The sequence below is a fragment of the Sphaerodactylus townsendi genome, linkage group LG02 (genome assembly GCF_021028975.2).
Source record: "Sphaerodactylus townsendi isolate TG3544 linkage group LG02, MPM_Stown_v2.3, whole genome shotgun sequence".
Classification (NCBI taxonomy): domain Eukaryota; kingdom Metazoa; phylum Chordata; class Lepidosauria; order Squamata; family Sphaerodactylidae; genus Sphaerodactylus; species Sphaerodactylus townsendi.
In genome coordinates, this window is record NC_059426.1 from 112715623 (window position 1) to 112733806 (window position 18184).

At 44.3% G+C, this 18184-nt stretch overlaps 1 protein-coding gene across 1 annotated transcript in view; it reads right to left on the reverse strand.

The window, feature by feature from the left end:
* The window catches only part of ALX4 (ALX homeobox 4), a 76470-nt gene that overhangs the window by 2744 nt on the left and 55542 nt on the right, over window positions 1-18184 (reverse strand). The window contains exon 3 of the mRNA XM_048486310.1: window positions 2386-2514. Within this exon, the coding sequence (XP_048342267.1) occupies window positions 2386-2514 (129 nt within the window). The remainder of the gene's footprint in view (window positions 1-2385; window positions 2515-18184) is intronic.

Here is an 18184-nt window from a genome sequence, read left to right on the forward strand (position 1 = left end):
TACATTTGATTAAAGTTTAGTTCTAGATTTTGCATTGATAATGTTCAGAAATGTCCATAATCAGAAAGTGTGAAAAGTTGGCCACCTTCTTAAAGGTACATCTGTGAACATTATCATAGTGCAAATATATCAGGGTGGGGGTGGGGGTTGGAGAGTGAGCATTAAGAGCCATCCAAAAAAATGTCAGAAATAAGAAGATATGTTTTGTTTCAGATTTCTGGTTGGTTCCAGATTACTGCAAATCAAATCCTATTATATTTCTATTGAATGCCCTATCATGTTGACTGTATTGACTTATTCTGTGTAATCTGGTTTGAGTTCCAATGAGAAAGGCAGACTATAACTAATGGAAATAGGGGAAAAATTACATTTGAACCAACAAACAATTGTTTGTTACTCTACAGGGCCTTAGTGTTGTAAATGAGGCACTGGACATCAATCTGGTTGATATTTAATCATGGCAAATTCTGTCTATCACAAGAAAGCCTTCATGTTTGTTTTTAAACTTCAACTCTTATGTCAATTTTCTCATCTCCAAGTTCTAGTTCACCCACTGGATTCCTTCTGCTCTTAGTCTGAAGCCAAGCTTCAATTGAGAACTCATGAACAAACTGGAGCTTGTGGTGAACTTGAACCTGGTTAATTGCCAGTTTTGTGTACCCACTCATTCTTTCTCCCATATGGCAGGCCAAGACTGGTAGTGGAATTCTTCAACTATTACTAATGGCTTCCATGTTGGTGCACTGTGCAAGCAGAGGAGAAAAGGAGCTCATAAACCCAACAGTTAACCAGACTGGATGTCATTTTAAACTTCTTTTTTCCAGCTCTCTGGACTAAGCCTGTGTATTTAGAGCCATCTATTAATTCATCCATTCTGATCGACAGCTTTAGGTTTACAAGAATGATCACCACCTTTTCCCTCCCTCCTGGCAGTCTCTCTGTCTTCAACACAGGTATAGGAAACAGTTCAAATGGTCTAGTTCCCTTTAGAATGGAGTCATATACAGCATTTACAACTTATCTTTCTCCTGTGATGAACCAAATGTGGCAGCAATATAGAAAACTGAACCTGTGGAATCGTCTGTCATAGCTAGGAAAGAAAAGGTGCTTCTCCCCAGCTGTATCTGCACATGACCAGGTACCAGATACTGTGCTAGCACTGTGCTACAGCCAGCATTTGCAACTGGCTTATCCTACGCAGACTAGACTATCCAGTTGCAAATGACTGCTATAGCACAATAATAGCCCAATATGTGGATGCAGCCCCAAATGTTAACTTCAGTTCAGTCATCTTTCTAGCCTAACAGGCAACAACTGTGCAGGGTATCAGGCAGAGAATTTCCTAACACCACTATGTGAAATCCTTCATCTGGAGAGGGAAGGGACTGACTTGAAGGTATTAAAGCATATAAACAAAAGATGAACCTCAGACCTTGTCTATCCCTGTTCTGCAAAAGAAAGAAGGGGAGAGCCCTCATAACAAAAGAAAGGGTTCAGCAAGTTCCACTCAACAAGCACATTGTCTAGGGATACTGAAGGCAAAATGATAGTGCAGCAGAGGAGAGTGAGGAATGGCCTTTGCCAGCAGGAGGCCCTTTGGAGGTAGGGGAGGTATGTTGAAGGGGGAGAGTGTGAGATGAAAGAATGCAACAAGAGAGGATCCAGATGGAGAAAAGGAAAATGCAAGTCTCTGAACGGCCTGCATTCCACAGCCTTCCAGCATCATTTGTTCTGGCTCCGCTTCTGACCTTTTACCTCTGGCAAACTATGCATTTCTGGCAGGTAGTAGGGGAGGTGAGATAGCAACATTCAGAGGTGATGAAAGTATGGGCAGACGGGCTGTAAAATGGAAGGCATCATGACATTCTATAAATTTATGGTTCTGCCACATTTAGAATATTGTATACCCTTCTGGTTCCCCTGTCTAAACCAGCAAGTTATGACACCAGATTTTTACATGCCAATTTTTAAACTTTTCACTCGTTTAGTAAGCTGAGCTAAGAGTGCTTTTACAACAGAAGTGTATTCATGAAGCTCACCTGTATGTGCATTTACTTTAAAATAGCAGAGTTCAATTGGGCTCATTTCCAAATGTACATAAGTTTATACTATTAAAGTTATAAGACTTGGGTAGCAGATTCTCTCAATCGCTTTAACTTCCAGATGTCTCTGGGGTTAGAGCGTCAGTAAAGGCCATCTTGAGCATTTACTTCTCTTTATTTCTGAAGTTCAAGGCTGAATATCACAACTGTCACTATGGCAAAATGTAAAGAAATCAAGTGGACTTGCTGAACATTCGCATCCATCCACATCTCAGTAGGTTAAAGGTGAAGCCTCTATAAAAGTTTGATGAAAATTCTTGGGGTGCTAGTGACAGAAACTCACCTGGGCATAGTTCTCCGCTCGAGTTAGCAATGGCAGTTCATAAGCTGTGGAGAAGTGAGTGCGAACCTGTTGCATTTGACCAAACCGTTCTCGTTTCCTCCATTTTGCCCGTCTGTTCTGAAACCACACCTGACAGAGTGTAAGCAGAAGAGGATCCATGTCAGGGAAGGTAGGAAGAAAAAAGAACACTGAGTTTGGTGGAAGGACAGACAATAAGGCCTTCAGAGACCTGCAATCAGTTTGAAAGGTGGATGGCCCTACTTGTGGTAAACTCAACTGTTCCTTTTTTGTATTACTTCAAACTTTTGTAAAACCTGTGAACAATCAGGAGCAACACCATGCTAAAATAACACCCCTAAGTGCAATACTAGAACTGTTCTTATAGTAGTGGCTCTGAGGCAGGGTCCATCTATATATTCTGTTTTAGATTTTATCCCACTCAGTGCAGAGGATAACAGTAATATTTTGCAATATAATAAAAATAATACAATAAAAATCAAACTAACAATTCAACCTACTCTAATTCAATTTAAAACAGTAATAACATATAACACCTAATATTAGAACAGTCAAAGAATTTGTGTCATAAGATTTCCTAGCAGTTTAGGAAAAAAGATGCCCCCCCCCCCCAGGGAGTACTCTTCTAAGATAATATCCAGTGCCTCCATCCCCTTAATCATAAGCATTTTTTCTCTAATATAACAGAGAGGGTAAGGAGAAAACAAGGAGGAGGAGAAAAGGAAGGGAATTAAGGAAGAATGGAAGGACGGCAAGACAAGAGGGCCATAAGACTAGATAATAGACCAAAGCTGCCTCAGCCATGGGCCTGGCTGAACATCTCAGTTTTCAGAGCCCTGTGGAACTATACCACATCCTGCAGGGCCCTGGTCTCAGCTGGTAGAGAGTTTCACAGGGCTGGGGCCAGCCAAATATCCTTCGGGCCGGGGATTTCCAGCAGGTTACTTCAGGAGGAATATAAGGTAATCTAGGATGGTATTGGGAGATGCAGCCCTTCAGTGTGCCCCGTCTGTGGATATTTAAATGTGCAGATGGGGGCACACTCATCCCAGATGTCTCTGCAAACCTGGAGAAACCTCGAACCCTTTTAGTCCGGCTTCCGGGCTGGGCATGGGACGGAGACTGTCCTTGTCGCTATCACAGATATGCTCCACAGGCAGCTGGACCGAGGCAGATCGGCGCTGCTAGTATTGCTTGATCTTACTGCAGCATTTGATGTGGTCGATCATGATCTTTTGACCCACCGCCTGGCTGCTTCCGGGGTGCGGGGCACTATCCTTCAGTGGATTGCCTCATTTCTCTGCGATAGGGGTCAGCAGGTGTGGTGCGGGGACCAGGCTTCCCATAGGTGCCCATTTCATTGTGGAGTACCACAGGGGGCCTTGTTATCCCCACTCTTATTTAATATCTACATGCGACCCCTCACTCAGTTGGTGTGGAGCTTTGGGCTGGGTTGTCATCAATATGCTGACGACACCCAGCTCATTCTGTTGATGGAGTCTCTGCCCCTGTGGCTCTCCAGCACTGTTTGGAGTTGGTTGCTGGTTGGTTGAGGCAGAGGAGGTTAAAACTTAATCCATCTAAGATGGAGGTCCTTTGGCTGGGCTGTGGTGAGAGGCCTGGGGATTTTCAGCCGCTGGCCGCTTGCAGCCTGGGGGTCTGTCTGGATTCCGCCTTATCAATGGAGGGCCAGGTGGCCCATGTTGCCTTCTTCCATCTTCGCCAGGCCTGGCGGTTGGCACCCTACCTCTCCCAGGCCGACCTGGCCACTGTGATCCATGCGACGGTCACCTCAAGATTGAACTATTGTAACTCACTCTACATGGGCCTTCCCTTGAGACTTACCCGGAAGTTGAAGCTGGTCCAGAATGCAGCTGCTCGGCTTCTTACGGGGGGGGGGGGGGGGCTGCTTACCAAGATCATATCACCCCTGTGCTTTGCTGCCTGCACTGGCTCCCAGTGGAGTTCCGGTTAGTCTTCAAGGGGCTGGTATTGACCTTTAAGGCCCTTCGTGGCTTGGGGCCCTCATACCTTGGGGCCCTCAGGACCGTATCACCCCATATGTCCCGAACAGGCCATTGCGTTCTGCGACGGCGGAGCTACTGGAGGTCCCCGGCCCTTCCATGATGCGGCTGGCCTCTGGCTGGTGGAACGCTCTTCCTCCAGCTGTCCGGGCCCTGCGGGACCTTGGTGAGTTCCACGGGGCCTGTAAGACTGAGCTGTTCCACCGGGCCTTTGATGAGGCTGGCCACGGATCAACTGCCCCCTCATAACACCCACCACATTTACCATCTTTGGCAGCGCCTGCTGTTTCCATCCTTGGGCGCTGCCAGCCCCTCCCGGCCTTTTAGATTGGGTGCCTCCAATCTAATCATGCATTGTACTGTTGTGATGAAGTTATTTGCTGAATTGAATTTTAATTAATTAATTAATTATTGTTTTTAGATGGTTTGTGTATCCTTTTGGATTTCCTAAATTGTTATATGGTTGTTTAGGATTATTGTGAGCTGCCTAGAGCCCTTTGGGGATAAGGCGGCCTATAAAATCGAATAAACAAACAAACAAACAAACCTGACATTTTTAAAAAATGGGGAAGGGGAAGAAACAAAAAGCATTCTCTGTGAAAGTGCAGAGAATACACTTACCCCAGGTTGTTAGTGGGAGGGAGGGTGTATGTGGAAGGCTCAGCACACCTGCCTGGACTGCTTTAGGCAGGCTGCCCAGAGAGAGAGAGAGAGAGAGAGAGAGAGAGAGAGAGAGAGAGAGAGAATGAGAGAGAATGAGAGCAAGAGAGAGAGAGATGGACAAATCTTTGAATACTTAAATCCAGTGACTGGAGCTGTGAATGGGAAAGACAGATTTATCTACAGGAAAAATATAGAATCTTAAAAAATACATTGGAGGGTTTTAAAAAAATCCAAAAATGATAAAAGAAACACCTGCAGCTTTAAACTACAGATTCTGTCAGTGGTTGTTGCTAGGTAATGACAGTGTTCTAAGGGTTGCTTCTTTCAGTAAAAGCAATGGATGGGGCTGAGCTCTTTTCATGCCTATTTTGGCCTTTGGGAAAAGGCAATTTTGGGCCAGGCCTGGTTAGGGTTGTCAGCTTCAGGTTAGGAAACTCCTGGAACTCCTATCAGGTTGTGGAAGCTCACTGGGCGAGTTGGGGCCAGTCACATCCTAACCTACATCACAAGATTGTTGAGAAGATAAAAAAGGAGGAAAGAGAAAAAAAATTTAAGCTGCTTTGGTCTTCACTATGGATAAAGCTGTTGTATAAATGAAGTGAATAATAATATAGCTGAAGATGGGAGGCAGATAAAAGGTAGGTTAGTAAATTCTTGAGAAAGCAAGAATGAGGCAGGGAAAAGGAGAGTTGACAGGATGAAGGATAGAGGAAAATATGTGGAGGGGGATCAAGGAGAAACTGAGGTCCCCCCCCCCCCACAAGTCCTTAAGGTTCCTTATTAAGCTAGCTGGCCTTGCCCAGTGGCCAGCACCACATAACTGTGTCATACTTCACCTAGGTTTAGGCTGCTATGGGGTGTGGCAGCTGGAGATAGCTCAAGTTCCTGGGAAGCTTATCAGGGGTTCAGCAACAATAAGGTCAATATTGGCAAAGAAACTTCCATTAATGACAGCTCATCAACCACTACCAACCTTCCCCTGCAATGTGGACCTACAGAAGATTACTGGGTTGGTTCTGCGACTATGCACATTCTCTGTGTATTTGGGGTAGCATCTAGTTTTCGCTGGTTTTTCGTATAATGAGGCATCTGGTTTTCGCTGGTTTTACTACAGCCATGAGGCCAAACACTGGTATGGCTGATGTGCCTGGAAACTGAATGTGTGACCTCACACATGCCCAAGAAATGCTGCACTTGGATTCTCTGACATACAAGGAACTCCTCAGTCAGTAGTGAATCTGGAAAAAGTTCCCTGAAGGCAGACACTTTGAAAACTACAGTCTTATGGTAGCTCTTCCAGTTATCTTTTGCTGCTTCCTTCTATAAAAGAGCAATGCTAATACTGATCCACCCTAGAGGACTCACAATTAAATGCATTCAAAGTGTGCACTATTACTAAGAGATGTGGAATGAATTGCCTAAATGTAACAGTGATAACAGTTTAGACAAAAACAACACTTTTACACGGAGTCCAGACACACAATATATTGTATTTGCTTTGGACAGACTCCGGTCTAACAATAGAAAGGGATAACACTTTGATAAAATGGATATTGGCTTGGGTCTTACAGGATTATGGGCTCAGCCCTAGCTAGGCTCAGCCCTAGCTAGGAAAGTTAGGCGTGCTATTTTAACTAATAACGAGCGATAATTCTTTACTGTGTAAAAAACTACAAGGTCTCAGTTGTAGGAGATGAAATTCAGTTGTCAATTTAAACAAGGAAGATTATGGCTTTTAAGGTTCTAGGGGAGAGAGAGAGCGACAGAGCGAATGCCAGCATGATGTTTCTTGCCCTGATTCTCACAAGTCTGCTCACTCACTTTTTTTCTCCCCTGCTTGTTGTAGAGAAAAACTACTGCAGCATTTTGGCTTATTGTTGCCAGTATCTATGGTTGTTCAAGAGGGCAGTGACTTCTCTGTGGGGTAATCTGCCAAATTGGTGCCTGTTTTTTGCCTCTTTGTGCTCCCTCACTTTTTAAATTTCTCTCTGGATTGCTTCAGTTTACTCTTCTCTCAATGTAGTTGCCCCAATTCCTATGAGAGAGTGGAAAGCCAAAGTCCTGATTCTTATAATTAACTCCATGGTGGCCAAACTGTGCCACGGGCCAGTTCCAAAGTATAAAATACAAATTCTGTCTCCCTCGCCTTCAGTGGCTTTCCTTGTAGTCCACTGAGCCAAAGAGAAGACAGCAGAGCAGTACTAGAGAGCAGGGCATCAGTGAGGTTCTCTGTGCTTATTCCTACACTGGCTGCCAGCCCAAAACCTTGCCGCTGCCACTTGTGACAATTGTCTGTAACAGGTGTCACATAATGTCATACCATGGACTAGTCCAATATTATTTCCTCTGACTGACAGTTTAGACTCTCTAGGATCTAAAAAGGTACAGTTCCTGGTGACTGTACATGAAAAGCAGCTGATATATTGCTGAGCTAACAATTACAGGGAGACTCAAATGGGCACTCAAAAACTAGCAGTTCATGTCACATTTTGATGCTAACATGGCACTCTGTGATTTAGCCAGTACCATTACAGGGTCAGTATGCCGCTTTTACTTCTGAAAGCTAGCGTGGTTCATGTCAGAATAGGATCTGGGAGACCAAGGTTCAAATCTCCTGTTCTGCCACTGACAAGGTGACCTTGGGCCAGACATTTTTCTCAGTTTAACCCACTTCACAGGGCTCGTACGAGCATAAAATGGAAGAGAGAGAACTGTGCTGTGGCATAGTGGTTAACAGCAGGTGCATTCTAATGTGGATGAACCGGGTTTGATTCCCCGCTCTGCCGCTTCAGCTGGGAGGCTTATCTGGGGAATTCAGATTAGCCTGTGCACTCCCACACATGCCAGCTGGGTGACCTTGGGCTAGTCACAACTTTTCGGAGCTCTCTCAGCCCCACCCACCTCACAGGGTGTTTGTTGTGAGGGGGGAAAGAGCAAGGAGACTGTAAGCCCCTTTGAGTCTCCTACAGGAGAGAAAGGGGGGATATAAATCCAAACTCTTCTTCTTCTTCTGTAAGCCACCTTGGTGGACTTCATTCAGCACATATATAACATCTTTAGGCCTTTAAAAATAGAGTTTGGGGGAAGAACTTCTCACAGCTCTCTTCCAATTTTCCCTCAACTCTGTTCTGCATCCACTACCAATGCCCCAGCTGTTGCGATCTTTGCCCATTTCTCTGACCATGATATCAGTGCACATTGACATATGTAAAAGTAGCTATTGTGTGTAAACAAAGCAGGACATTGTCCTTTTAAAAACTGGACATCTTTCACTTAAAGACAAAGAGATTTGCCATATTTGTTTGTCTAGTGGGATCTAGTACCATCAATAGTTATGTGACAGGCAGGAGGAATTTAAAAAGTAGAACCTTTCCCTCCCAGGATAATACTTATAGCTTTTCCTTTTGAATTTTAGACTTTTATGCCACTGTTATAGGCAGCAGGGCCATGAAAGCAAAAGAAGGTGACAACCCTAGCTGACAGGTGTGTGGGTAAAGGATCAAGAAAACCATATAAATCAAGATGCACTTTTAAAGGGTACTAAATAATGTATATAGTTATCAGGTGCTGCAGCACCAGGTCATGAAAACAGCCAGCTGTGACTGTGTTTCTGGTTTGTGTTTTTCATGGTGACCCAGACAGCTGCTAGCCCTGACAGCTCAGCCACTCTGAGAGGGTTTTAGCAGAGATTCTAATGCTTATGGAGGTCTGGGACCACATCTCTGACTGTCTTGTTAGCTGCTAGCCGTGAAATACATTTCATTCAGTACCCTGGAACTCCTGGCTTTGATAAAATATTTATTTTAAAATAAGGGGTTTCTGTTAGCTCCAACCACACTGTCACTTGTGGAAGAAAAATGCCAGTAAAAATTCTGAAGGCTAGCCATTCTTCAAGGTTATAACTTGCAGCAATGGATGAAATAAAACTTCACTTCCCAGTTCGGCTTTTTGTACCCAGATCAAATGGAAAATGTGTGAATGCTGTGGAAGGAAAAGCTGTGGAAATTAGAAAAACATCTCAGCAGTAGAGCAATGAAGGATGTTGGTAAGGTGTCCAAAGACATTTGCATAGGGTTGCTAATCACAACCTGGCAACTGGTGGGTGGTGGAATAGGGGAGACAATCAGTATCTCTGACACAATGACTGATGTCTAGTGTGACCTAGAAATGATGTCTTTGCACCAGGGAGCAACTGTCTAGCATTCACCCCAAACTCTATGGTTCAACTCAGAAGTGATACCATCATGTTGGGTGACTCACTAATGTCTGCCTAGAACTTTATGGTTTAATCGTAGAGTTTTAGGCAAATGCTAGAGACTCACCCAACATGATGACATCACTTCTGAGTTACACCAGAAGTTGTGTCATCACACTAAGAACACCAATCATCAACCACTCCCAATTTTGCCAGCCAGATTCCTTCCACCAGCCAGTCGAGGGGCAGCAGGCAGCGATGCCAGGGGAAGGGAGATCACCAGCTATATATGGGAATATGCGAAGCTTACTCTAGAAAAAGGATTAAAATGATGACAGAGGCAAGGAAAAATTGTCCAGTTTGAGAACATGGACCTAAAATTATTTTTAGAGCTCTGGCTGAAACAGTCTGCAATGCACTCTAAAACAGAGTTATGCCCATCTAAGTTTATGGATTTGGAAGGATGTAGTGGTTAAGAGCAGCTGACTGTTCTGAAGAACTGGGTTTCACTTCCCATTCCTCTACATGAAACCTGCTGGGTGACCTTGGGCCAGCCACGGATTTCTCAGAACTTTCTCAGCCCATGTGGAGACAGGCAATGACAAACCACCTCTGAATCTCTCTTGCCTTGAAAACCCTAAAGGGTGGCCATAAATCAGCTGTGACTTGAAGGGACTTTTCACCACCACAAATTTGTTTAGGATTACACTGTCACCCCAGTGATGCCTAAAATGCAACGAGACAGAAAGGCCAAACAGGCCTGATCACTGTTGTAGGACACGGAGCTGCTATGCTGCCAGAGTGATCTCAGAGGCAGCATTTTAACTACTGTTGGTTCTCTGGTGCCAAGACATTGAAGGTTAGCCATGGCAAGTCAGACAATGCAAACTGACAACTAGGAAATACTTTCAAGGATAGAAATGATTTGGAGTGAAGTGTTGTTAGTATGCTATTGATACCCAGATCTACATCTCCCACTAATCTAGTGCAGGTTTGGCAAAGGATTCCTTGACTGAAAGCTTGCTGAATTTTATTCTAATGTTACACATGTAGGATAAATTTACCCTCTGATGATATTCAGTCTGAACTAGAGTAGAAATGTTCCACAGCTTTCACAAAGCATAACTTTGCCTTTTTGCAAATGCTAATTTAACAGGCTTGTCAGTAAGATATGTGGTTAGCACAAGGAAATACACAGGGAGCAGTCTGGTTCAAGGGCACTTTACTGTCTCCTGTTTCCTGATTCCAGATCTCCCAGAGGAGTTGTGAAACTTCACTCATCACTACTTGTGAAGTGGTTAGAACGCAAATAAAACTGAATGTGTTTTCATACAAATTTTGTAACATAGTACAGAAATGGTCTCCAGCAGTAAGCATAGTCTTCTACAGTAGATGTTACACAAAACATAAACAACAAAAAGTCCTAGAGAAGTAGTCATGTAATTTGGTGGACTGAAGAGAATAAAGGATCTTGGGGTTTAAGACTTACATTTTGTTGCTTAGATGGTACTCTATACCAACTCTTTTTGAGAGCTGGTTTGAGCCCACATTTGAGGAAAAATGGACTACACATTTTAAACATATATAATGTATAATATATACACACACACACAACTACATGTTATACAAGAGTATAACATGTATATTTTTGAAAATTCATGTGTTGGAAGTTCCTTTCTCTCTCTGTGTATACCCATACACACAGATAAAGAGAGGAGGGAGAATTTTCAACTCAAATCTCAAGACAACGGCCCATTATGCCTGGAGTGCTTACCTTGGGGCTCTTAGCTGCACAGTGGGGCTGTAGAGTGGTCTCATATTTATCTATTTACATGCAAGTCATTTTCTGCCTTCTTCCAGCCTGCTTAGTAAAGTCTCAATGAGCCCTTGCTTTTTCTGGTTCTCTTAACTCCATCCAGCAACTCCTTCTTAAAGGCACAGATCTCATAACACCCATAGTTGCAAGATAAATGGTTTTGTTAAAGCCCTTAAAATTGAAGTGATTGAAGTTATATCGATATTTTAGCCCATTCCAAAAATGATTCCCCCTCCCAAATGAAAGAGGCAAAGCAATTTCCTGGACCACATGCTGATGAAGAAGGGGACTGCATGCTAGATCCCCCTCCACACACAAACACAATCTTCCTGCAACTGCTGCTGCCGCTGCCACAGGAAAAGACAGAGACTTGTTTGAAATAAAGTTTTTAAAAGTCCTCCTGATCATTGGAGAGAGTGGAAGTAGAGTGGGGAAGGTAAGGTGGAGCCAGAAAGAGACCCTGTATTGTTCCTTGCAAAAGCCAACTCTCTGTTGTTATTATATCGAATCTGCCCGCTCTGGCCACAAAGTAAATTAAAAGTCATGCTAGAAGTGATATTCCTTGCCATGGATAGAATGGAAAGTGAAAGCTGGGCTCAAGGAAATACTCCATACAAGAAATCCTGCTGCAACAGACATTTGCCCCATTGTCCAGCAGACACCTTGTGCATAATTGGCCAATACATATGGACAAGAGAGGTGGAGCTGTTGCTTCACAGCAACCTTTGGTGTCCTTTCACTCATTCTTCCACAGACAGGAATAGCGTACAATATTCAGGAGAGAGAGAGAGAGATGTATGTATGTATAACAACAAGAACAATTACATGATAATTATTTATGCAATTCTAGAAATGGCCAAGTAGAAGGCAATGGGCATTTCTTCAGGCTTAATGTTCAAGACAGGATTTTGTCTGTCTATTGCATTTGTATCCTATCCTTCCTCTAAGGAGCTCAGAGCAGGATTTATGGTCTCCTCTCCTCCATTTTTCTACCACAACAATACTAGACTGAATGAGATTGTGACTGACACAAGGTGACCCAGTAGGCTGGGGAATCTGAGCCTGGGTCTTACAAGCTTTCATCCAAAACTCTGAGAACTACACAATGCTAACCCTACTATTGTGTCTTTTTTTTTTTTCTGGAGTCCCCATGAACCAACTACCGGTATATATTTTAAATTTACAAAGCAGGACAGCATATTCGGATTTCTTTTCACCAGATAGGCACAAAATATAGTGATAAGTTATCTTGAGTATGCATTCTTACCTAAGAATATCAAACCAAGATCCATTTAGTCCAGAATTCTTTACAAGAACCACAGCACTCACAAGCTACCCATTCAAATTGGCAAATGGTCTACTGATGGATTGGAGTCTACATTTTGACAGGCCTCTAGAGAGACTGGCTAAAATTCAAAAGAGGTGGAGGAGGCAAAGGGCTGAGGGAATTTTTTAAAGCTAGCAATTTAAGCACGCTGATGAAATCAGCAACATGGGTTTCAGGAAGTCCCAGAGACGGGACAGTAAGAGGAGAAAACCTCAATGTTAAGATTGCAGAAAGGAATTTGTTGCTTTTGGAGGTCAATGTACAAGAGTAACCATTGGGAATAAGAATAAGAAGGGCACAGAATAAGGGAATAAGAAGGGCACAGAAAGAGGGAATAGCATATAGGTGAATGGGAGCAAAATAATGATGCATGCACAGTTCCACTATGCTAATGATACTTTCTCAGCATGCAAATGTGCTGTGAAAATCCATGTATGGGATCATCATGCAGTGCAGACTACAAGCAGAATTTTACTCTAAAAGGGAATTCTGTCTGGGGATATGTGAAGAAGGCAATGGTGGGATTGGGGATATGTGAAGAAGGCAGTGGTGGGATTCAGCAGGTTCACACCACTTCGGCAGAACCGGTTGTTTAAATGGTGCTTGTAAACAACCAGTTGTTAAATTATTTGAATCCCACCACCAGAACCGGTTGTTAAATTATTTGAATCCCACCACCAGAACCGGTTGTTAAATTATTTAAATCCCACCACTGGAAGAAAGCCCAAATAGTTCATGGCAAGAGACACTGTTTTGACCAAAAACTACCTAGTGAGCCTCCTTGCAGCAGGATCTCTAGGAAGCCACTACAGATACTAGGGCCCTGACCTAGCTAGCCCAGGCTAGCATCATCATCTCTCAGAAGCTAAGCAGAATTGACCCTAGTAAGTATTTGGATTTGAGACCAGCAAGGAATTCCAAGGTCATGACACAGAGGCAAGCAGTGACAAACCACCTCTGAAAATCCCAACCATGATCGTTGTAAGTCAGATGTGACTTGATGGCAACCCCCCCCCCCCAAAAAAAAAACAGATTCCTCATAAACAGGGACGTAGCCAGTTATAAAGTAAGGGGGAGTGAGCACATTTTTAAAAGCATCATGACACATACCAAGTAGCGGTGCAGGACAGAGCCTGGCGAGGTTCTAAGCGGTGTGTGTGTGGGGGGGGTGGGGGGGTGGGGGGGAGTTTTGAAAAGGTTTATTAACAAACAGGTGTGTTTTTGCATACACAACCTCTTCACTCCATGACTGGAAGTTATCTTAAAATCAATGGGACTTATTCCAAGTATATGTTACACTTGGGAGTATAAAGCTGGAAAACATACATAGCAATACTCAACCATTTCTTTGTTCTCAGTAAGGCTATTAAGACACTATAGCAACTACTATAGTATAGCATATACCCTGTTTCCCCAAAAATAAGACATCCCCTGAAAATAAGACATAGTAGAGGTTTTGCTGAAGTGCTAAATATAACATATCCCCTGAAAGTAAGACGTAGCAAAGTTTTTGTTTGGAAGCATGCCCGTTGCCCAGAGCATGTGTAACCCCCATGCCCTGAATGGATTGGCCCAGAATGGGTTGACCCAGTAAGGGGGTGGAGACTCAGAGCAGCAGAAAGACTGCAAGAGCTCTTTGCAGAAGACAAGGCTACCAGACTTTCCTCGACCTTGATTTCCTATAAAGCCCTTAACACCTTGTTAAAGGTGGCTGAATAGCTTAATATTGTTGGGAACTACTGGGAAGGTAGTTGTTGTTTTTAAGCTATGTTGTAAATGTTGGAGTTTATTGTTTCAGGGTTTTCTTTTGTGGTTGTAATGGGTGAGAGTTCTCCTGGAGTTGTACCTTCATCATCATGTTGCAACCTGTTCATCAAGCCCTTGGAGTCTTCAGGAGCCAGCCAACTTGCAAAGAAGAATTTGGACTTGGCAATATCAGTAGACTGTAAATAGAAGGACTTGAAATGCAACCTGAACAGGACCTTGAATTGTAATGTTAAATGTTGATGTTTTAAAAGTGTTAATTGTAAAGAAAAGTAAACCATTTTGTTGTTTAAAAATTGTTGTTGCAACTCATTCCAAGTACTGCCCCACAGAACCCACAAGCTGAGGTTACACATGCAGCTGTGGAGCGGAAAAATAAGACATCCCCTGAAAATAAGACATAGCGCATCTTTGGGAGCAAAAATTAATATAAGACACTGTCTTATTTTCAGGGAAACATGGTAGCAGCTACTTCACATTTTTATTTATACTACTTTTTTACACTGCCCTCCTCACCATGAAGTCACCACTGGTGCATTTCCTCCAGAAAAACACTGGAAGGTTTGTTAGGAACCCTCACATGTAACCCTACAGTCAGCACTTCCATGGAACTTGCCCACAGTTAAAAGGAAGTCAACTATAGTCAAGAATTTCAGAAGTGTTCATCTTTGCACATTCAGGAAGTAATTTGACTAAGATCAAACTCTGAAACCCATGGTGGCACCGAAGCATTTATTCACCAGTCTGATCAAACTAACAAAAGGACTACAGAACTATTCACCCACCAACACGCAGTGCCCCCAACTCTTACATGCACACCACCCTAACATACACATGAACAAATACACGCATACGCATATCGCAAAACATGTCTTAGCTTTGTGATAATGAGTGGCTCCCCATGTCTGCCTTTTAGTAAAAATCCTCATGGCGCTCTGGCAGTCAATTGTACTTCTACCAACTGGTACAGATTTTTGAAAAGGCACCAAGTGATGGAACAGGCCAGAGCCTGGGGAAGAGGAGCCCAGCCCTGGGGGTGGGGCTTGGGCTGGAAGCAGGGAGGGAGGATTTTTGAAAAGGCGCCACTTTTTAAAAATGAGCTCAAGGGAAGTGGTCATTGCCAGAGGCGTTCCTCCCATAGGGCAAAGTTGGCAGTTGCCCTGGGCGCAGCCCTGTGGGGGGCGCAGGTTTGTTTGTGGGATTTTTTGTATTTTCAGTGTTTTTCCATTTTTGGCCTGAAGAGGGCACAGTTTTTAGGCTAGCAGCACCAAAATTTCAGGGATGTTTTGGGAGACTCTCCTGATGCTATCACCCAGGTTTGGTGAGGTTTGGTTCAGGGAGTCTAAAGTTATGGACTCCCAAAGGGGGTGCCCCATCCTCCATTGTTTCCAATGGGAGCTAATAGGAGATGAGGCTACACCTTTCAGGGGAGTCCCATAACTTCCTTCTGAACCAAACTTCACTCTGGAAACCTGGGAGGTATCATCAGGAGAATCTTTTACTGATACCACCCAGGTTTTGGTAGAAGTTTGGTCCAGGTGGGGTCCAAAGTTATATAGACTCCCAAAGGGGGGTGGCTTCAAAGCCATCCATTGTGTTTCCAATGGGGGGCCTAACATGAAGATTGGGGCTACACCCTTTGATGGTCCATAACTTTTGGACCCCCAGAACCAAACTTCACTGCATTGGGAACCTGGGTGGTAATTATCATTGAGGGGAAGTCTCTAAAGATACCCCTGAAAGTTTGGTGCTGCTATCTTAACACCAATTTGCACTCCCTGCCAAAGCAGGCAATTCCCATCTCCCAAAGGAATTTTGCTACAAGATTTTCCTTTTAAATCCCTCTGCCTTTGACATGGATTTAAAGGGAGGAATCTTGAGGTCCCTGTAGGCTTAAAACATTTGCAAGGGATGCTGTTTCTCAGGGCGGGGGAGAATCAAGCCCTGGGGTCAAGAATAGCATTCACTCTATCCAGTATGTTAGAAAGTTTAAACTGGGGAACTCCCAGTGATTGTCCCTTTTAAGGTTGGATTTCCAAAAGGAGTAATCCTGGGCTCCCTAGTTTAAACACTCATTGAAAATTAATATGCTGTTTGGGGGTGGATTCCAGCATCACCTTGTTTAAAACTAGGGGAGTCCATATGATTCTCCTTGGAGCAAGAACATTGAAAGTGATGCTGTTTCCCAATTGGGGAGACTGGATACAACCCCATAAAATAAACAAGTTTTTCATAGCAAAGCATTTTTTGAAAAAATGTTTTCAAAAAAATTATTTCTGCTGTGGCATGGCTTATTGCTGTGCTCAGGATTTGTGAGTTGGGGCATGTTCTGTAAATGTGATGGCGTGACTTTAGAAAACAACCTGGTGTAAAAAAAAATCATTGCTTGGTCACAGTGGGGGGGGGTGGCTGCCCATGGGGGGCACCAAACTCCAGTTTTCCTAGATAAGCCACTGGGCGTAGCTACAAGGCGGGGTGCGCGTTGCATTGGGCACGCGCCTGGGGGGGCATCAAACTCAGGTTTTGCCCAGGGCTACAGTTTGCCTAGTTACGCCACTGGTCATTGCCCTTATGCCCCCATTAGCTATGCCACTGCTAATAAAACTAAGCTTTAAAGTGATAGCGGAGCCAGAAGTGAAATTCCTCCACTTCTGGACTGTGTTCGAATTAAAGGTTAAATCTGTTTTACTTTTCTGTGTTAGCTAGGTAGAAATCAATTGTATTAGCTAGGAAAATAGGATTTGTAAGTTTCTTTGTGTTTGCGACTATATGGAACCTCCTTGGCCCAAGGCAGAGAGCCATCTCCGCTCCACCTGGGCCCATCCTATTCATGTGTAAAAGTTCCTGATACACGCGGACAAAAGGAGATCTCAGCCGAAGTGCCTCGCCCTGCCTAATCCCGTCAGCAGGCAGAGAAGGAAGCTCTGGTCATCACTCTCTGCTTCCTGACCCTGGACACCTGGGGAAACCTTTGTGTTTTCCCGCCACTGGACACGTCATCGCCTCGCCCTACTCTGGCGCGAAACTCAAGAAGGGGACGCCTATCGGACTCTGATTGGTTCCTGCATGTTGCAAATGAATGATTGGTTGTTTTGAATTCTGTTAATGAATGGTGGTGGGCTGTCTCTCACGCTCCCGGGCTCCCGGCGGGAGAAAGTGTACTTAAGGTGCTGTAGGGCTGCTAGGCAGCAGGAGTTGTTGCGTGGAGCGGAGGTGCTGACACTTAGGTCAGCATCTCAATAAATCACTTTTATTTTATCCAAGCCTTGTTGGGTCTTGCTTGGGTTCCTGGGCGCTGCCGAGAGCGGGATACTCTAGAGCAAGGAAAGTGTTGCCCTGAGCAGCGCGGTAACAAAAGGACAACTCCTGTGTTGACAGGGAGAGTGCGAAGACCAAGAAGCCACTGATCACATTTCAGGGAATCTTCCAAAGACTTGTAACAGCCTGTTTTAATCCCAGATATTAAAAACTGCTAGACTATACCTCTGAAGGTGAAATATTTCCATTCAGTAGTGTAATGCCAAGGGGACAGGGAGGTGTGCAACACACTGGGCGCGCACCCCTGCGGGGCCGTGGCGAGGGGATTCTGGGGGCATGGGGGGACGTTCCGGGGTGTTCCAGGCAGGGGCGGGCGGGGGCATGGCAGTGGCACAGGGTGCACGAGTGCCCTGGGTGCAGTTCCCCCTTGCTCTGCCCCTGCTTCTATTGCTCAAAATTCAACTTCAGCTTTAACAAGGCCTATGCTAATTTTCCTGGTTGAAAGACAACAAAGCATGCACAATAAGCTTCAGCTTCCCAACATCTCTTCGGAGCAGCAGTGACATAGTGGTTAAGAGCAGGTGCCCTCTAATCTGGAGAACCGGGTTTGATTCCCCACTCTATCACTTGAGCTGTGGAGGCTTATCTGGGGAACTAGATTAGTCTGTGCACTCCCACACATGCCGGCTGGGTGACCTTGGGCTAGTCACAGTTCTTTAGAGCTTTCTCAGCCC